Raw genomic sequence first — 22,533 nt, 5'->3', positions numbered from 1 at the left:
CCGCTACCGCCGCGGCGACGGGATTGGGCTGGGGGTGGGCTCGCCGGCGGCAGCGGGGGAGAGGAGGAAGAGGGGGTCGCGGGCGGTGGAGAGGAGGGTGAGGAGGGAGGCGACGGTGAAGAAGGAGGGTGAGGAAGGAGGCGACGGTGAAGAAGGAGGGTGAGGAGGGAGGCGACGGTGAAGAAAAAGGCGACGGTACGGTTCGCCTCTTTTTTTTTCGGTGCGAAAAAAAAAAAAACGACAGAAACGAAGAGGAGAGAGAAAGAGGAAAGAGAAAAAATAATAAGGGTATTTTGGTCAGTTTGCTGAAAAAGCGGACCGAATCTGCAAAAACGAAAAAGATGACCTGATTTTGCAAAAGTCTAAAATAAGTGAATTTTTTATGCAAAAAGGCCTTTTTAAATTTATTCTTTTACTTTCAAAATGTTCTTCTAAACCCCAAATCTCATTAGTAAACCTTAAAGTTAGGTCTGAAATTTTTTTTGAAATTCAACAAATGCATTTTGGTCCATCAGAAAAGATATTAGATTTTTTAAAAATATTTTAGCGCATGATCTTTCGTGTGGATTTGCTTAAACATACTGTTCATGTGGGCAGTGCCCACAAAACAAGGGCACCAAATTTTGCTAAAATATTAAGAAAAAAAATTGAGGTGATAATTTGGCAATTTAGCAAAATATAAAAAGGGTATTTAATTAAAATGGGGAACTGAGGAACTCTCCTCCCCCTAAGCATGCTCTATAAATAGGTCTCTGAAACACCAAAGTGGAGGCAACAAATTAAAGTAATAAAGTAACAAGAAAGAAAAAAAAAAAAAAAAGGCTGCTACTCAGAAAATGATGATGCTTATGGTCCTTGTCACCTTAGTTGTTTCTTCAGGTAAGTTATTTTAGAATAATTTTTTTTAAAAAAAAATTTCTTTGAAGTTTCTAATAGGTTGTTTATCTGAGCAATCTATATTAAGACACGTTTGGGTCGTGTTATGTAGTATTATTAGTTATCTCAATATAATTAGTAATTTAACATCTGTTATTTAGATTACTATTAATACTGTATCATTCTACTTGGTTCAGTGCAGTAAAATAATGTCAAATTAATGTAAATATAAAATAAATTATTTTTTTTTGGCTCATCTTATATATTTTAGTAATCTTGATAGTAAAACTTATACTATTTCAAAAATACTCTTACGCATATTTATTTGAAATTTGAATGTATTAAAAGTTCATATCCCAGCAATTCGATTGGTTGCTGACGAGCGGTTGACTTATTATTGTCATTATTACGCAATATAAGCACCTAATAATTATCTAATGTAATAAATAAAATATTGTATTTTAAATAGTTTATGTTTTTAAAGAAAAAAAATCATCTCTAATAAGAGATTCTGAATTCAAATCTCATCGGTTCAGCACTGAACATGATTCAGAGAGAAATCGCGAGCTTAATTTCATACATAATATATATTTTTGAGTAAACTTCATATTACTTTGCCCCTATGTTGGTTTAATTTATATTTTACCAAAACGTTCACGTCAAGTGGGATGATTAAGTAAAATTTTTCTTCAAAAAAAATCACAAAATAGCAACAAAAAAAAAAAAAGAAAAAAAAGTGAACCACATAATAGCAAAGTAAAAAATAAGCTAAACCATAAAATGGTAAAAAAAAAAAAAAAAAAGCACTATATGACAGAATAGTAATGTAAAGTTGGTTTGTCTTTTATTATTTTTTACAGTGAATGCAGCAGAAGCCACGAGGAAGAAGAAGCGCGGCCACTTTCCGCACGTGCCGCTGCCCGATATCAGATGCATCGGCCCGTGCGACGATGATTGCGACGAAAATTGCCAGGAGCAGGGATACAGCCAGGGCAAAAATTCGGTACGGATATAATTCGGATAAAATTTATCTTTAAATTTTTAAATTTGTTGAAAAATTCGGCTAAAAAACGGGTTCGCCAATTATTCGGATATGTGAGTTATACGGATATTATACGTTCATTAATTAAAAATTCGGGATTAAAAATTTGACTATTAAATTAAGTTTTTCTTCTCTCAAAATTTATGCTATTAGCTTAAATACTCATATTTCTTAAAAATATAAAAAAAAAAATTATAAAATTAAGCTAAGTAAGTAAAACAAATAGCAAACTATATTATAACTCAAAATAAATAATAACTTAAGTAAATAAGAGATTAAAATAATACATAAGAGATTAAATTTTTTTGATTGAGTAATTTTTTTTTGGGAGGGAGAGGAGAGCGAACGTTTTGAAAAGATTTTTTTTTTGGTTTTTTCGGTGCGAACTTTAGATTTTGGATTTTGGAAAGGTTTTGGGCGAGCCGCAAGGGGTGTGGAAGCAGCGCGAGCGCAAGCGCGGGCCAGGTCGCGAGCGGGGGCCAGTGCACGGGCCCGGGCACGGGTGCGGGCCATGGCGCGGGCCCGGGTGCGGGTGCAGGCCAGGGTGCAGGCCCAAGCGGAGGCCGGGCGCACGCGCGAGCGCGGGCCCAGGCACGGGCCCTTCTTTTGGGCAAATAATTAGCGAATCACGAATTATTCGCGAATAAGTATTTTTTTCCAAAAAAACGTGTTTTTTCCGAATTTTTTGGAAAAATACGAATTCGGCCGTTTAATTCGTTTTCTCAAAAATTAGTGAATAATTCGTGAATAATTCGCGAATTAACTAACACAGGACCTGAGAGCAATTCTCCTGCAGTCCAACTCCTGCTACTGCATATGATTCATCAACTTTCGCTTCATCGCGATCACTCATATTAAAAGATAAAAATATAAAATATAATAAGAAATGGTGAACTATTTCTAACTTTAAATTCACTCCCTTCAAAGTGTCAAATTTTATGTGCGCGATAATAATAAATAAATTGAGTTACTTTTTGCCCTANGAGTATTATTTTACTCGAAAACGTTTTTTATTACACATGTGGTTTGTTAAATTTTTCATACTGACTACGGTTAATTCAGGATTAAAAAGGTTTAATGTACCAATCGCAACTGTTTTGAGGTAACAAAAGCAAAAAGTTTTGATAAGCTGAGAAATCATCTAATTTACTTCGAATGTGATTGTAGAGATGTTCCTTTTCCTTTATTAATTAATGGGCATAAGTTTTCCATATTTGATTAAGTTCATTTGAGTGATGGTAAGATTAAATCCAATTAAGTCAGAAAAATAGACGTTGAAAATTTACAAAAGAAGAAGAAGAAGAAGAAGAATTCTTAGAAGACGAATAGTGCATGAAACAGAGTCGATTGATTAATCCATACAAAGTAAATCCAATGTATCACAAGAATTTGCCAGCAAATCAACAATACATAGGAGACTCCTTAAAAGAGAACCAAAACATTTACTCGAGAAAATTTGAATACCTGCAAACCCGAGCTATTCAGACCGGTGTTTTGACCAATTATCAATCAATAACTATTGTTAAAATATACAGTGTATACACCTTATTCATACAGTATTTACACGTGCTGTGATAGCTTAAGCTATTAAGGGGGGGAAAAAGACTATTGCTTAGCACAAGATCTAGAACTCAAATCTTTCCACACTCCTAATCTCTCATTTAATCACCTTCCATTTTGCTTACATCCATGTGCCCGGCATGTGCTCAAATCCATCCACACGAGGATTGTTATATACATACGTAGTATATACAATTCACGGATAAGCGGAAGTTGACAAATACATGAAACACAAGAGAATAGTAAAACAGGTCACTGGTGTAACTAAACCCAAGCTTTTTCATTAGACATCATATCCAAAGCTTTAGTTGGACCAAAATAATTCATGCAAGAGATCTCAAAAAAAGTTATACCTCTTGCGTCTAACCATAAAACCCCTTTAGAACTTACGACCATAAAATGTACTAAGCTGTGTAGTAAAGAGTGTACTAATGACGGAAGGGGCACTCTCTCCAACCAAATCAAGTCCAAGAGATTATCTCCCTACATTATATTATATATCTGTTGTTTTCTAGCTTTCTCTGCTGAATGTTCCATGCCGCAGGAAAGAAGGTCGGAGCTCTAATGGCTTACCCAAAAAAAAAAAAATAAAAAGAAGTAAAAAGAAATTCAAGCAACAGATGACCTCTTCAAATGTGAGGCAGACAAATGTTTTAAGCTCGATATGTCGAATGACTCCACAAACCTTTGATCGCACATCCTCGCCTTGGCTGCAGCAAAACGCTGGTATTCATCTAATACCGAAGTCAAGCACCATTTCTGCAGTCTTCTCAAGCATCCAACAACGCAACCAGTTCGATGCTGAAAAAAGGATGAGCACGTAAAACAGATGAATTAGTATAAAGATATTGATTCTTCGTTTTTGCTCCTTTTTTTTTTGTTGTTGAGAGAAAAAAATAGAGAGAAATAGAGTTATGGGTAATAGAATTTTGGTAGTAAAAAGTGTGAAGAAGTTTTTCTACTGACCTTCCCTCTTTTACAGTGAATAAGCAATGGATGATTTCTCTCGTCTGAAACAGTAGAAACAAGAGAACAGAGAAGTATGAAGTCAGTAAAATGAATTAATATTTAGCAGCACGTACGAAAAATTAAAAGCTTGCTTAAATACCAAGGATGATTTTGAGGGCTTCTCGTATTGCATCATCAGGGATGTCGGCAAAAGGTTCCTGCATAGGAGACATCGTTTTAGATAACAGATTATCAGGTTTTTTTTTTAAAAAAAAACTTGTTTCATAGTTTAAGTCATCTTAGTGCACTGTTTCAAATATAAACAATTTAATAAACAAGGTGTAAAAAGATTAATTTGTCAGAAAACATAAATCTTCCATCTTCTATATCATGTAGACAAACTAGATAGTATGGGTTCTTCGGGCTTCAGGTTGAGCATAAGAATATTTTTACTTTGTAGATACTGTTGCAATATGCTAATTCACTAGTAAATCCACACAAGCATTTTGATTGGATAGTTTCCCCAAATGGAATTAGAGGGATTGATGAGGTAAATAGAACAACTTGAATAAAATGAAGAACAAATATGAAGTTGCAACAAATAGAACAACTTGAAATAAAATGAAGAACAAATATGAAGTTGCAACATGTAAAGAGGAGAATGCCCGACTAAAACCCTACTTGGACGACCAGTGGATCAAATTTTCCAGATCAAAACCCAGGTCAACTTATTATGGTTAAATTCTGACTCATTTCCTCAACAAGCCAGGTCAAATAAGTGCCAGAGATTTCATGAGCAGGATTGTTTCCCACATGTAATTCATGTAGTCAGCGCAAGTTTAACATGCATATGTGCATTGCACGAAGAGATCCACCAGTGTAATGGACATTATGTAGTAGTCTCCACCTAAACAACAATGATGTCAAATTAGGAAGAGACTTCATATAAAGACGAACGGAAAAGAGAGTCGCATCTTCCATTTTGGAAAGTGAAAAAAATACTCGCAGGGATATGGAAGAAAGTATGTAAATGCACCAATAGTATAACATATCAGAGCAATGTTAAGAACAGACCAGTATCTACTGATATGCAGATATAGGAAAGGGAAAAGAACTAGAAGAAGGTAAAGACTACAGAATTACTTGAGAAAAACTGTGTCATATGTAGCATATTGATAACAGAACTACAAAGACCTCCGTAAGGACTTTGGCAGTGAAATTAACTAAAAAGTTTTCTTTCTTTATGAGAATCAAAAGGCGAATAGAGAATCACTAACCATGCATAAGCATCATCATACACTAAATGACAAAGTGTAACTTTCTCAATAATACAACAAAATTATTGGCTGTGTCACGCATGAAAAGAAATTGCCATGAGTTCAACAATAATCCTCTTAAATTGGTCCCTCTTGATCCTAAATTGGTCCCTCTTGATCCTAAATAGATCTGCTTACTTGGAAAAATGAGAAAGTTTCTCACAGGCTAAGACAAATGGAATACTTCCGAAGCAGAAAATTAATCATCATGGCAGTTAAGAAAGCAAACCCAAAGAGTGATAAAAGGAGATGATAACTTCTTGTAACACGTGTTACGGTGCTAACAACAAGCAATAATTTTCGAAACAAAGATGATGACTTCACTCCTATGAAGACATATCTTGGAAGCTGAAAAAAAATGATAATTAGCAATTACTAGTAGATCAAAGGAAGGATCTAAGTGCTCCTCAACACGGACTGTATCCACCGTGCTGTATTGTGCCAATAAGATATCAGCATGATACAGCCCCCGCACCGATGATACAGCTCAAAACCCGCTTTTTGTTTTAAATTAGTAAGTAATTTTCTCAATAAAGTTTTAAAAAATTGATAAAAATATATAATAAATAATTAGAATATTTTATAGCTAAAGAAAATAGATATTTCATGCCATTATGTGTTGTATACACATGCACTTTTTATGACCAGCACGCATCGACACTGCATGGCACGTCATGGCCCGACACATGCAACATGCCATACTGTGGCGGCAAATTTTCGGTACGATCCCATATCCTTGGATCAAAGACAAATGTGTAAGGCAAATGCCTCAGAATAACCCAGTTGTGGAAGCATCTAAGCGGGCAGTAGCAGGAGGGTTGAAAATATATGAATATGCACACACACGGGAATGCATCTTATGTGCACTTTAGTCTAAGTCATGGAGACAAGATAATGACTGATGTAGACATGCAGTAAATACCTCAATTCAACCGTATAAGAGATTAAGAGTTCAATGTGGAACTTCAACTGGAGTTAATTTTAAGGTTGGAAATCAGGTGGGCATCTCATAAGAGTTACATGAATGAATTTCATGAACCATGTAAAGCATTATGTGTTCCACTCCAGCAATACACATTGTCAATTCAATAAAGTAGTTAAAGTTAGAATATTGCTGAAAAATTATCACTCACTAGGACCGGCAATCAGACTTTGACATATAAAGATGTCCCTTTAATGGGTCTAGAGCTTGACAGCATTAGGGAAGGACCACGATTTTTTGTCTAAAACTCTAAAGCAGCAAATTCGTTGTCAGGACAAACCAGTAATTATTCTACGGTATCTTTTCGCTTAACAATGAATTTAGTCCTTCACAATAAAATGCATACCAAGTCGATCTGATGGAAAGAAGAGCAATATTCAGCATTATTCCAGCTTTAGCAGCAAGCCCAGACCAGGAAAAAAAAAAAAAAAACTACTAAAATATTGGTCCTAAAAAGCATAAAAAGAGCAAGGCAGTTGGAGTGCATAGTGTTGAGGCCAGTGATTTTCATTAAAGCTGTTTCAACTGCATCAGACGAGACATTAGATCTTTAGTTTATCAATATAGATTCTTTGACCTTAAATTCATGCATTAATATGATGTTATGAATTGTCAGTCAATGTGATAGAAGAAAAAGGGACATAGCAATTAAGATCAGCGAACAAACCAACTAGTAATTACTAAGGTTTTTGGATTATCAGGCAAAGTTAAATATGATAGCATTGAAAAAATATAACTTGAGATATATAAATGGACCATGGGAGTGTTGCTTCAAACGAGTTGGCAGAAATCGTAGCTCTCTGTGGTGACGATGCTCATGTTGGTGAAAGTGATCAAGGAGGTGCTGGAACTTGAGTTGTTAATGTTCGATTTGATCCGCACTTTGCTATTAACTTCTGCTTTTTAGTGTCTTATCATTTCGGTCTAACTTTATCTATTTTGTTCAGTTCACAAATAGATGGTTTTGTCCTGTAAATTTGTAAATATATCTTGTTAATATATAATAGAAGAATTTTTGGTTTGGGGGAGAGGATCTTCCTCTCTTCCGGCTCTTGCTCAAGAAAAAATAAAAGGACATGGGAGAAGCAGCATTAAGTAGTAGTAGTAGTAGGTTAAAGTTTACAGGTCTTGCTTGAACAATAGTGTGTCTACATGCGTATCTGAACTTTAAAATTTGTAATTTTATCACCCAACTACATTTAACTTTTAAGTGCATCTTCTGCAGAACTTAATTGTTCCTTTTTACTTTTTTAATACCAATACACTGTAGCTTATGGAATAATTTGTCACTTCGGCAGAATATTCTCAAACCTTTCTAACACAAACAAATTAGTTGGGAAGTTCCAATATAAAACATAAGCATTGAAAGATTAGACACTAAAATTAAAAAAATCTAAGGCCTCGATCTGTACCGTTGCTCTTCTTTTTCTACTATACATCTATAAAATAAAAAAGTTACTAGTGACTTTCTTCTTCTGCTTCCTTTTTTTGCTTTTCAGAAGCAGATGTGGTTCCACATCTACAGAAGAATAAAGAAGTCTATCTGCCGGCACATTTAAGTACATATAATTTCTATTTAAAAATGATCGCATCGATACTAATAAGGTCTAAAGTTAATGTACCAGGTTAAAAATTCATTGTAGTTCAGATAAATTTTATATATTTTATCTCACTAAGGCCATGCAATCACTTCTTGAAATTAACAATTCAAGTAATTAAATTTGAATTGCAATAAAATAGAAGCTACTCAAGCATAAACTAGCATATATATATAATAAGGTAGCATCAACACAATGCCTGATCATGCGAAATGTACGAAAGATAAAGAAAACCAGTAATTTTCAGATATGATTGCTCATTGCTCGTACTCCGAGAATAAATAGTAAACGACAAATATCAAAATGGATATACCCGGAAGATTCTACTCAACGGAGAGCTCAAGAACAATTCATGAACAGATAATTAAATCTCCCAAACCAATCTAAAAGAATAACAAAAAAAAAAAAAGAAAATTAATGAAAAATTAATGAAAAATACCTTGCGCCCTTCGATCCCGAACTGGAACAATTTGATCGCGTTGGCCTCAAGAAACTCCGTGTTGGTCTCCGGGTACGGCTCCGGGCACAAGTACCTGAATCCGATCAAACACTTTGCGACTAACGCGACCAAAAATCGCCCAAAAAGAGGAGAAACAGGCGAAACAAAGGGTAATGCGGGGGCTTACACGATGGATCGCAGGTTGAGCTTCTTCAAGAAGCCGAAATTGGGCTTCTCGGGGAAGCCGGAGCGGAAGATCCCCTCCTCCACCATCGCGAAGTTTATCGGCGGCACGAACGCCTCCTCCCCTCCTCTTCCTCCCTCTCCTCCTCCTCCTCCTCCGCCGCCGCCGCCGCCCACGCACGGCGGCGCCACCGCCGCCGGCGGCTCCGGCGGCTCCGGCGGCGCCGCCGCCGCGTACTCGCGCCGCTTCTCGATCTCGTGGGGGGCGTCGCACGCGTCGGAACCCCTCTGCGTTCCCATCTCCAATCTCATCGCGCGGAGAACAAATTATGCGATTATCCCACGCTTCTTCTTCTTCTTATTGTAGGAACAGGGTTTCGTGCGTTATTTATAAAGAGAGATTATGAAAAAGAGTCGAATTATATAAATAAAATAATAATTGGATCGAGTATTATGATTTTGATGAGGAAAGGATTAATAAAAATACAATAATCTGGTTTAGAGAGAGAGAGAGAGAGAGAGAGGAGGGAACGAGATGGACACGGAGAGCGAGATTAAAGGGTTTATTTGGCATTTTCTTTAGATAAAAATTTATGAAGACTCCTCAACTACAATTGAATTAGAAAAACGCCCCCCAAAGTTTTCTTCTCTTTTTTTCAAGTAAAAAATGTACAAAATTTATCTATCATTTTGATTTGATGATTCATCCTTTTAAAATTTAAATTTCACTAGCCAACCTTTCAACTTATTTAATTTGAGTTAGTCAACGGCGTTTTCACTTCAAAATATAAATACGTCATTTATTTTTAACAGATTTACTTAGTATATTTCATATAATTCTCGCAATTCTAAATTTATTAAAATAAAACATTTAATTTAAACTTTAAAATCAAAGTATCGCTAACGGACTAAAACTAAAAAAATTAAAAGGTAGCACAATAACGTCGAAAATTTTGAAAGCTCGAATAATCAATTCAAAATAATCCAAAGTAGTAAAATAATTAATTAAATGTTAGAAACTAATTCAGTTATTGAATTCAATAAAATTTTCAACTTATCTAACTAAAAGTATAATAAAATTTTACTATTTTTAACCATGAATTTTAATTTTCACGAGTTTAACGTTAACGTGCTCTTATTAACTCCTTGTTTGACATCTTTTAAGTTACCAAGTTTGCATAGAATTATAAATCAGAATAGTTAAATGTTACCGATCAGTTCAACAAAAAAACCTTTCTAATTTCTTTCTTTATAAATCATGCAGCAAAAGTAAATAATGAAACTCACTCCAAATAAAGGAATTAAGATTGGAAATCAATTCTACCTTGTGTTGGTATTATTATTGAATCTAATTATTACTTATCATTCATATTTGATTGCATTTAATAAATCTATATATTTCCTAAATAAAGATGAGTCCATTATTATTATTGTTGTTGTTGTTATTATTATTATTATTATTATTATTATTATTATTATTATTATTATTAACTTTCCAACATAATCAGTGGATTCAATGCAAGCCAATTTGACTTTAAGATTGCGTGGATTTATTGGTCTATGCGTGGATCTTTGAATGGTGTAAGCCGCATTTGGTGACTCCGTACCTTTTGCAACCCCACTAAGAAACATGAAGAATCTTTTTTCTTTTCTTTTTTGTTTCTTTTTTTTTTTTTTTTTCCTTTTTACCAAGTTTTATATATCAACTAAAATGCTTCTCCTATTTGTACACCCAAAACCAATTTTGATACCAATTTGGTTTGGTAAGAAGCTACATATTTTTCCTTAATTATATGGTTGTAACAATCCTAAATAATTTGGTTGAGTAATATTTTTATTTCAATGCTGTGCAATTTTATAAAATTTGAGCATTTTTATTGTTTTGCAAAATACAAAGTTTATATTCACAATGAAGTGTTTGGATGTTTTTTTATTACAGTATAAAGAACAACAAGAAAACTATAAAAATATTGTGGATTCGGTGCAAACATAATGTCTAGATTTGCTTATTGTTGTAATGCTGGAATTTATCAAGCATATATCATATTATACATTTACTGGTTAATAAGATTACAAGATATCCAAATAGTTGGTTTTACATAAAGTTAGTTATTAGTTAAGCTTAAAGGATTCTTTTTTTCCATTTTATGTTCCATTAATAATTAGTGTTGAAAAAGGAGAAAATCAAATAGTAATTTAATTTGTACTCGGAATTAAGTTGCCAAGTTTAATAGACAACTTAGCTAAAAAAGTCAAAAGAGTATTAGTCCACAAGATTAAGGAGATGACTTGCATATTGTTCTTTCTCTTTCTATTTATCCATCTAATCACATAAATATCATACTCGTTCAAAAAAAAAACAACATATCTAATACTACACTCTTCTTCTTCTTCTTCTTCTTCTTCTTCTTCAAATTAAGAATCGTCGAAGCACACGCATGGTCATTTCAACATTAGTTGTATAATACCCCTTTAGCGTACGAACTTTGTGTTAGGAATTCGAAATGAGCGAATTATCTAGAGTTTGGCGATCTCATGACCAAGCCAAAATTTAGTGCTTAACTCAAACACGTTTCGATGGAAAAACGAAGTGCCTTCTCCGTAACCGCAATATTTTTCAGCGTGACGAAGCCCGTAAAATGTTTCACAATCTCTTTCATCATGAAATTCTCATCGAAACTAGTCGAAAAGAGAAAATAATGCATGTAGTTTTCGCCAAAATTAGGAATCATTGTAATAGCTATAGGGAATCTAGCAATAAGCAAGCTAGTCCATGAAGATGATAGGAAGGAAAAAAAGAAATTGAAAAAGGTAAAAGAGTACTTGCACTTTACTTAATTGCAAGGTGTTGAAATGTTGATAGGTCATTTTCAAACAACTTGTTGCATGCTCCACTATGCCTATAGAATCATTTATAAATTAGTTTATTATTTAAGACTTTTGAGTTTATTAAATACTTTTTATTTTCTTTTTTCTTATATATACAAATTAACCTATTGACAAAGATATATTGGATACAGCAAATAGCAATATTTGTACATGATCATTCTTTGAAGAGACACATGGTTCAAATTTATTTGTTGCAAAAATAATCTTATACCAAGCAAATTAAAGATCATGAGATTAACAACTAATCTAATAAGCCACTCAAATTCTCACGCAGCATAATACCTTGTAGTTTTTTGTTTATTTCTCAAAAAACAATCTTGTATATATATATATATATACAAGAGAGAGAGAGAGAGAGAGAGAGAGTCCGGCTATTATCACCACAATATAATTAGGTTATAGGGACATATGTTTGGGACACTTTTGTGTAAGCATCCTATTTATGCCAAAACTTAAAAAAAATCTACTAATGCCTAAATATAAAACTCAATCCAACCAAAAATAAAAAATTACTCTACTCAACGCTCCCCATCCAGCCTATTCGGCCCAATTACAAACAGAAAAGAAAAAAAAAAAGAAAATAGATTACAATCTTCCATTCTCCCCTCACTCAATCTACTGAAATTCTAGACCAAAAGTCTTTCCCTCTCGTCCTCCTCCGCCACCACAGCCAACGAGATAGAGTTCCAGCAGTTGCTAAATGTTTAAATAAATATTGGTAAATTAGCAGCACTATTTTTAGGTTATAGCGACACTTTTTAACTGTCACTATATACTTAGCGACCCCACATATAGCAACACTTTTTTAAAATGTCGGTAATTTAGCTAGCAACACTTTTTTTTGACCTATACAGACATTAAAAAATGTCGCTATAAATCGTTTTGTTGTAGCGTATACTTTTATTAGAACGATCATCTTCCTACTTATAAGTTGTTTTCGATGATAGATCAATACCATTAAACATGATTTAAAATATTTGAAACTTCTTGAAATCAATATTTATAATTTTTTGACATTATTTACCTTACAATCAAAAAATCTCAAAATTAATAATTTTTAACGGCCGTATAGAATACTTGCTAGTTAAACAATATAAAAGAATCAAAATTGGCTGAATCTTTGATAGAAAAATACTTACTATCCCGATAAAGATCAATAACTCCGATCTTGAATTGAAGGATCCGATCATTCTTTTTTAGAATATTGTTTAATTTTGACTGTATATTTTAATGCCTACTTGATGGACTTTAATTGCCATAATTTAAAAAATTACGAAATTTATTTTCTACAAATTTCAAATACTCTAGATCATATTTCACAGTGTGGATTAATTATCAATTCGGAAGCTCCATCANATATTATATTTGAATTTGTATTTTAAAAATTTAGATTTAATATAATATATTTTTAAATATTGAAAAAAGAAATAATTGTTTCGGGGTTCAAATTTTCGGGTTCGGGTTCGGGTTCGGATTTCGGATTTTTGGTCGGGTTCGGGTTTGGATATGGATTTTTAAAATCCGTCGGGTTCGGGTTCGGGTTCGAGTTCGGGATTCGGGTTTGGAGTCGGGTTCGGGTTCGGGTTTTTAAAAATCCGCCCCGAACCCGACCCGTTGACATCTCTAGCTACTGTAATCTTATGAGTATAGAGTTCTTCATACTCATAAGTTATTTTTGATGATGAAGCTTCCAAATTGACGATTCACTTAGTTAAATATGATCTAAAGTATTTGAAACTTCTAAAAAATAAATTTCGTAATTTTTCAAAATCATAATAAAATTTATCAAGCGAGCATAAAATAACTTATGAGTATGAAGAACTCAATACTTGTAATAGTATTCTAGCCCTATTCTCTCTCTCTCTCTCTCTCTCTCTCTCTCTCTCTATATATATATATATATACACACACACTAACATGCACATCATTTAGAAAAAGGCTATGAGCATGAATTATTTGGAAGTTGAATGTAGGCAACATCTTTTTGTTCTAATGCATGAATTATTATCATCATTATCATCATTATTAGAAGCATGAAATAATACCATGTGCTAGGTTCATTGAAAAGTGTTTGTAATGGTAGATTAAAAAATAATAATAATAATAATAAATAAATAAATAAATAATTAATTAATTAAAAAATAATAGTAAAGAGGGGGAAGAGGCAAATGGGTGATGCATGGGGAAGTACATTCCAGGGAATATGCGGGTTTAAATCGGACCAATCGACGTCAAAAGCGCGCCCAACCTTTTTTTTCTTTTTTTCTTTTTTATATTTTTTATTTTATTTTATTTTATTTTATTTACTTTTTTGCCCCTCCTCTCCACATCGCCCACGCGCCACGTACGCTTTTCCTCGCCCGTCGTTTTGCGGCTCCCCTTTTTTCGCTTTTTTTAATTTTTCTTTTTAATTACTATTTTCGGAAGCACCCGCTGTTTCCCCCGTCGGAGTAATGTACGCTGTTGTGCTACGTGTCGGTGAGTTATTGGATGATGGTTCTCGGGCCCCACTTTTTAGACCTGTAGAAAGGCGACATGTCAATCACTGGTCCACTTGCCGTGTATCAGATCCTGTCCGACGTGGCAACCGGGGATGTGGATACAACTTAGATATATAAAAACCCCTTTTTAATGTTTAAACAACAACCGCCCCATAAAACGATTTTTTCTTTTTTTTTTTCAATTAATTTGTATGTAGGTTATTGTTCCCTAACAAAAAAAAATTAGCAAAAAATATTATATAGAGATACCGATCATATCTAGGGTAGTTGAATAAAAATTTAATAATTTATATCCAAGATCTCATGTTTGAATTTAGTTATTTTATATTTTTAGTTTTAAAAAAAAAATTATCGGTGGTTTAGTTCGATATTTACAGCTTTTTGTATAATCGAATTAGAGGAAAGAGCCGAACCGATCTTTCGAAACTACAAAACATAAGATAAAATTATATGATTAGTTTTACGTTAAAAGTTATTATTCTAAAATAATAATAATAATAATAATAATAATAGCAGATATTCCTTATTATCTGGTTATTTAATTATTTTAGTTTTTTAAATTTTTAGAGGAGAACCAAACTGAATTGTATCAATTTACTACCCTATGATTTTATTTTTATTTTTTTAATATTCATTTTATTAATTTTTTTCATTAAATCAGCGACAAAGTTAAAACTAAAGAGTGCTAAAGTGAATATTCGATAAATTTTGATAGAGTATTTAAAGTTTTTTTTGTATATAATTTAACAAAATATTAACAGAGGAACTGACGAAAAAAAAATAAAATAAAATGATAGAGTACGAACTTGATATACTTTAAACCATAGAATAATAAAATAAAAAAATACTATACCACAGGAGTGGTATTTGAAGTTTACCCTAAAATTAAATTGAACAATTTTTTTTTTTGATAGATTTGATTTTATAATTTGTTTCGAACTGAATAACACTGGCTCCTAACCGTCGGTTTTTTGAACAAAATTGGTTTAATTGATTCGAACGGATTAGGTTAAATATTGGAAAAACTTCAAATACTCCCATTATGGTTTCATTTTTTCTCACTTTACTATTCTGTGGTTTAAAGTATACCAAGTAAATATCCCGTGATTTTGCACTTTTTCACTTTAGTACCCTGTGGTTTAAAGTGTATCAAGTTAGTACTCCGTGGTTTCGCACTTTCTCACTTTAGTATCATGTGGTTTAAAAATCACATGGTACTAACTTGATACAAAAATAAAACCACAGGATGCCAACTTGATACAAAAATAAAATCACATAATACTAACTTAATACACTTTAAACCACAGGATACTAAAGTGAGAAAATACGAAACCACAGGTTACTAACTTAATGTATTTTAAACCACGTGGTACTAAAACAAAAAAAATACGTAATCACAGGGGTTTTTTTTGAAGTTTTTTTTTTAATATTTGGAAAGTAATTCGACAGGGGAAGATACCGTTTGGGCAAAAGTAGGGGTACGGTGGTGGCCCACCCTCAGCAAGACGCCAACTTTCTCAATGATGACGATCGCATCAGCGAGGCGTGGAACGGGCGGTGGAGAATCGCCGGAGCCTCGTGATACGCGAACCCCTATAACCATTAACGCTGTTGCTCACATCACGTACAAAATTTTTAATTCTATTATTTAAATTTTTAATTTTATTTTATTTGTGTTTTTTAATAACTTTTAAATTTTAAAACTTGAATATATTATTTATATTTACAGATTTAGTTGATTTATTAAAGTAAAAAAAATTATCTTAAAATTTGAAGTCAAATTATTGTTGACTAATTCAAATCAAATGAATTGAAAGGTCAGATATAATAATATTAATTTTTAAAAAAAATTTATAGATTCAAAATAATTCACAATTCACATAAGTTTTTATCAAAAACAAAAGTGTAGTGACTCAAAACGACAGCTTTTTTTGAAACATATATGTGGCCGCTAGTGCAATTCGACAAATGAGTGATTTCAAGTTCAAAGTTTAGTTGTTTGACATTTTTACCTCACTTTATTTCTAAAAAAAAAATTTGAAACTGCTAACTTCCTACTTCTCTCTCTATATCTATACTATATATAAACGCTTATAGGAATGACAAACAGAATCAAAAAAAAATAAAAGAATATTCTCTATGAATGGTTATGAAATATTTGTTAAAAAAATTTAAATAAGAATGAACGGTTATAATCAATCTATTAAAAAAAAGTATTCATATCCATCTATACATTTAATTCTGTGAATGGTTATGGTTAATTTGTTAAAAATATTTCAAATAAAAATGAACGGTTATGATCAATCCGTTAAAAAATAGAATTTATTTTCATCTATTTTATATTAAAATTTAAATTTGAGTTTAAATCGTAAATTTAATTTAATTTTTGATATCATACTATGAGACGGTCGGTCATGCTATGAGATTTTTGGCTTTTGGATGAAGGTATATGTAGTTAGGATGACAGTAGTTTTTTAGGATTGAATTGGTGGTTGGTTAAATAGTATAATTTAACAGGTGAAAATAGTTAAAATTTTATAATTTAATTCAGTTGACTAAATTTTAACTGTTATTAATATAGAATTGATAATCAAAAAAGTGGGTTATAGAATTTGATTGTAACAGTTTTAACAATCAAGTAAAAAAATTATAATAAATTAATGCTTGAGGACCAAAGTTTAACTGGTCTTATAGTTTGAGGACCAAATATGCAATTTACCAAAAAAAAAAAAAACAAAAGNGCATTTGACATGCATATTCAAACTTACACGTACTAAAAGATTATATCAAGGGCTTATCGTGTTCACGATTTATAATATTTCGATAACTTTTTTATATTTTGATTAAAAATATTTAAATTATTATCATTCAATTTAAATTATGTAGTTGTAGAAAATGGTAGTGAAGTAGTAGAATTATTATAGATTTTTAAGTGCTAGAAAAATTAAATTATCATAGATTATCAGATATTCTTATTTTAATGCTTTATAAAAATTATTAATAATTTATTAATAAGTATATACTGGTTTTTAAAAACATTTCAATTCAAGTCACTTGGTATATATATATGTAAGTTAATATAAATTTGTCATTTCAAATATAAAATATACAATATTAAATATTATGAATTTTTAACCAAACGATCCCTAATATTAATTCCACTCTTTATTGGTATCTCAAATAGTTTAAAAATCGGGTCGTTAAGATGTAGAACTTTGTGGAAATGAGTTAAAAGATAGATTATGGTCATATATATTTAACAAAGACCATTCGTATAAATTTAATAAAATTTTATTTATGTAATAATTATTTTATATTTTTTACATCGAGTTGAATCAATAGTAAAGTGCAAAATTTTGACATACCAGCTAAATTAAAGTAGCATAAGAGAATTATTTTAATCTATCCTTTTTAGTTACATCTTTTTCTTTTTTTTTGCTTTTCCATTTTTTATTTCTCCTTTATTTTCCGATTCTCAAGTGGAGAACACGTACGTACACTGTGCGTAGGCGATCGAGCACATGCATGCATGTTTAGAGTTAATTATGCAACCCAAACAATGGTTATGACTAAGATTAATTGGATGCTTTGTTGGAGTCCCCCAATGCATGCATATAACCCACCAATTTATTTGGAGAACCTAATTATAATTAAGTGCTAATATATTAAACCTTATACTTTAGTTATTGAATTTAAAGGGAGGAGTACTTTGATCCACTTATTAATTAGAGTGGGATTTCACGCATCCCTACTATACAATTATCAGATTCGTATTACCAAACAGAAAAAATATAACTGCAGCAGTTGCAACTGTATAAAATCAAGCAGACTAGGTGTAGTTATAATTACAGCATTTGCAACTGCATGTATTTCCAACTATACTGTTTCTACAACTACATCCAACCAAACGGTCCCTAAGTGTGAGGATGGATGAGAAAGATAGATCGAAGAATCTCTTCTAAAATGAAAGACATCTGGTATTTTTTTTTTTTAAAAAAAATTACTTTTGCAAAACCTTAATCGGCCTTTATATAAATAGAGATGCTCATCTAAGCACAAAAATAGAATTAATATAATTCTAATCAGCGATAAATATTAAAAAAAAACTTAGATCTAACATGAAGTAATTAATAAAATTAAGAAACAAAGTAACATTCTCAAAATTAGTTAAAGAAAATCTAAAACTGCAAATTTTAAGGCCTAATCGATTAAATTTGGGCACCAAATTGAGCCGGAACGACGAAGCAGTTCAATACTTGCGTCTCGAGAACTTGTTTTTGAATTAAGATTGCATGCCGAATATATATACATGTGCCCGTGCGCAAAGTCATAGCCCTTTTAACGTACCCAAGTCGGAACGGTATCGACCAGACCTCAATTGACTTGATTCGGACCAGATTTCGCCCAGATCTGCTTCTCCGTGTATCGTAGGGCCAGATTCTGAGTATGATTGTGATCGGTAACTAAGAAATTAAGCTTTTGAATATCAAATATAAACATTTGGATTTTGATTTTACAGGGCTACTGTATGAATGAATTTTTTAGCAAAGTTTTGGGTGTATATTTATGAAATTTTTTGCGTGTCATATGGTGCATCAAAATTACGATTTGGTTGCGCTCTGAGATGCACTTGCACGAATCTCAATGCAGATGCTGTGGCTCTTATAAGCTAACCTATATGCAAGCTAAAGGGGGCATGAATCAAACTCAGGCTTGATGATGTGAAATTATAATAATTCTTGTCTAAAAGCTTAATCAAATTGCTACAAAAATAATCTTTTAAACAATAATACCCAACATTTTCCTTCACCAGTGAATAAATTCTCAATACAGGTCTATTTCTATAATACATTAGAAGCTTAAACTTAGAAGGTAAAAATATATAGAATTTAATTATCTGAACGGTGAACTATAAAACATTTTGAATGGACTATTTAATCTTTCAATATTTTGATTTTACTACACAACATTATAATTTGTTCGATTAATTGGAGTCGGTCATCAGCACTTTGACTTCAAATTTTGAATGAATACGTTCTTTATATTTACAAATTTATTTAGTACATTTTATACAATTCTCACAACTAAAAGTTTAAAATTTGAACTAAAGTATTTTTGACAGACTCAAATCAAACTTGCTAAAGGATTGAATACTAAAATTAAAATTTTGAAAGGTGGATAGTAAATTTTAACTATCCACAGATTACGTAAATTCAATACATTTTTTATTCCACAGATTACGTAAATTCAATACATTTTTACCGTATTAAAATTATTACCTTTTGACCTAAGAATATTACTTTTATTTTTCTGGGGGGAATATAATTTCCAAATATGGGAGAACATATCTGATGGACTTGTTACCACGACCAGTCAAAATCAAAAGAAAATACAAAAAATATACTAATCTGATACCTGTAAATGTCAAGTAACTTAACGAGGAGAATTCAACTAAAACAGGATAAGACCCTTTTTTTTTTTCTTTTTCTTTTTCTTTTTCTTTTTCTTTTTTTTTCTAGAATAAGCTTCAAATATCAATCCAATAGTTTCACACTTTTTCATTTTAGTATTATATGGTTTAAAGTGTATCAAGTTAGTATCCTGCTGTTTTATTTTTATCTTTTCGCCAGCTTCTCCGTTAATATTTTATTAAATTATATACAAAAAATTTCAGATACCCCATCTAAATTTATCGAATATTCACTTTAGTGCGCATTAGTTTTAACTTTGTCACTGATTTAACGAAAAAAAATTAGTGAAGTCGATAATAAAAAGGTAAAAATGAAACCACAGGGCACTAAATTAATATACTTTAAACCACAGGATACTAAAGTGAGAAAGTGTGAAACCGTACGGGCGGTATTTGAAGGTTTTTTTTTTATATATATATAGAAGTCGACACGTATAAATTTGTTAACATCAAACCTATAGAGCTTAAAAAAAAGAGAGTATAATTTGTAAAACCAACATTTTGTTTTGTTCTGTTTTGATTTTTAATTTTTTTTAACTTTTAGAACACGTTTGGTTTGAAATAAAAATTTGAATGATTCATTCCTTTTATTAGTGTTTGGTTTGAGAGACTGATATTCCGATTTTCATTCCGAGTAAAATCGAATTCCCCCGAAATGATTCCAAATATAGGAATCAACCTTGATTCGGGATTCAGAAGAAAATTCATTAACAATTATCTAAATTCCAATATTAATCTATATTTAATTTTAGAATAAATTATAAATTTTAATTTAAGCTTAAATTATGGATTCAAAATTTGATTTTTAGTTTTCTTAAATTCAAATTTAAATTTTAATATAAGTTTGATATTTGATCTTGGGTCCAAATTTAAATTATAATTAAATTCAAATTGTGAAGTTCAAATTCACATTCAAATTTTGATTACGAATTTACAAAGTAAATTTAAATAAATTTTTTGAATTTTAATTTGAACATGATTTATATTCCGACTCCTCGTATGAACCAAGTAAATTAGGAGTTTTCATCGTTCTATTTCCGGCCATTCTCTATGCCTATTTCGATTTCGATTTCGATTTCGATTTCTATTTTGAACCGCAATGGCTTACATATTTGTATTGGGCTTTTAGAGGGCCCTAGGCCTAATATAAGTCAACATGTTACAGTGCAGTTTGGGCCTGGCCCAGTACTTTAATTACTTTACAAATTAAATGAGAATGTGTTAATTAACTATTATTTATGAATATGAAATTTCAAATTATCCAGCCACTTCTTGTTCTCTCCCAATATTTTTTGCACCCATTTTATAAATTTTCAGTATATTTATTCTAAGAAGCATCATTTTTTTTTCCAAGTAAAACTGTCCAGAATAAATGAAACTTCGTATCAGATTGAGTATCAGTTTTGGAGGCTCTAAACCTCATTTCAATTTTCCAGCATTGCAAAAAACTAATACTGTTCAGTTTTCAAAGGCTCGCTGCCTTTTAAACTACAGAATGTTATCGAGACATATTTAACACTCTTGTTCATGTACATAATATAATCCATTAATTTGAATGACGAAAAGATTAGGATCCACTATGATACCTTTAGAACATAGTTTAAAATCTATTTAACAGCAAAACTATTCAGAAAATTTAAGCCAAAGAATTTCAATGTTGTTGAACCATTTCAGTTTGAGCCTGTTTCTTTACTCGTAGGTGATTTTCGAGTTGAAAATAATTTTCAGTTGAAAATAATTTTCAGTTTAATAAAAATTTAATGATTTGGAAATTGTGGTTATCTCTTCTTTTTTTTTTGTTTATTTTACTAAAAATTTTTACACTACAGCTTATAGAGGGTGAAAAAAAAAACACTTGAAAAAGTTAAATTTTTATTATTATTGTTTTCTACATCTTTCTTTCTTGTAATTGACTTCCACACTTTCCAAGGCGAAGTCAATTACAACATTTTGAAAAATGGAATTATGCGAAAGTTTAATTCACAGTGAACCGTACAATAAAAATAGATATTTGCGTTGGGTGAAACAAAGATGTTCATTAGTTTTGCTCTTATTTGCGCTTTCTCCTTGGATTCCCGCGAAGCCAAACGTAACACACCTAAAAAAAGGATCCGATATGATTATTTGTAGCTTTTTATCTGCTTTTTTTTAATTATTTTGTTATTAGGATAATTCATGCAATGATCCTACAATGAATTCATGTCCTAATGAGTGACTTATTGAATCTCACAGATTCTAATTTATTTGGATGCATCAGCTTTTTTGGGCATCACAAGGGCCATCACTTTAATTTTAGATGATCTTATTAGCTGTGGGGAGGTACATGTAAGACTTACTTTGGTATTGAGGCCTATCAAACGCTATTAGATAAAATAGAATTGAGGAAAAAGTATATAGGGATATGTTTCTGTGTTCTCCGATGCGACCGCAGTAAATATATCGTAATCGATTTATTGCGATATGCAGAACACAATATTATGTACGGAACACAATCTCTCCACACCGCACGTAACACAATCTCTCCACAATTCCAAACGAAGCCTAAATTTCTCAGCTCCATCCTCTATGGTACATCACCGTTAATCATGATGCTCAAAAATTGCCCTTTATTGCATTAGATTCCACTGCTTCTCCAATTATGGCTCTGTTAAACACAACTCTGAAAAGCTCTTCTTAAATCGCTTTATGCAAAAGCACTGTTGCAACTTCCATTGGCCAAAGCGTGGGGG

General features: G+C 31.8%; 1 protein-coding gene across 1 annotated transcript; it reads right to left on the bottom strand.

Annotated features, from left to right (window-relative positions):
* LOC109711259 (probable tyrosine-protein phosphatase At1g05000) lies at positions 3,248-9,478 on the bottom strand. The gene is made up of 5 exons (XM_020234213.1): positions 8,949-9,478; positions 8,762-8,855; positions 4,587-4,644; positions 4,445-4,488; positions 3,248-4,279 (listed from the first exon to the last, which is right to left on the bottom strand). Exons 1-5 carry the CDS (start codon positions 9,254-9,256, stop codon positions 4,088-4,090), a joined length of 696 nt encoding a protein of 231 aa, XP_020089802.1. The 5' UTR covers positions 9,257-9,478; the 3' UTR covers positions 3,248-4,087.

Source organism: Ananas comosus, linkage group 6, assembly GCF_001540865.1.
Source record: "Ananas comosus cultivar F153 linkage group 6, ASM154086v1, whole genome shotgun sequence".
NCBI classification, from domain to species: domain Eukaryota; kingdom Viridiplantae; phylum Streptophyta; class Magnoliopsida; order Poales; family Bromeliaceae; genus Ananas; species Ananas comosus.
Note: the sequence above shows the minus strand (reverse complement) of the source record. Positions and strands in the feature narration are given on the sequence as shown.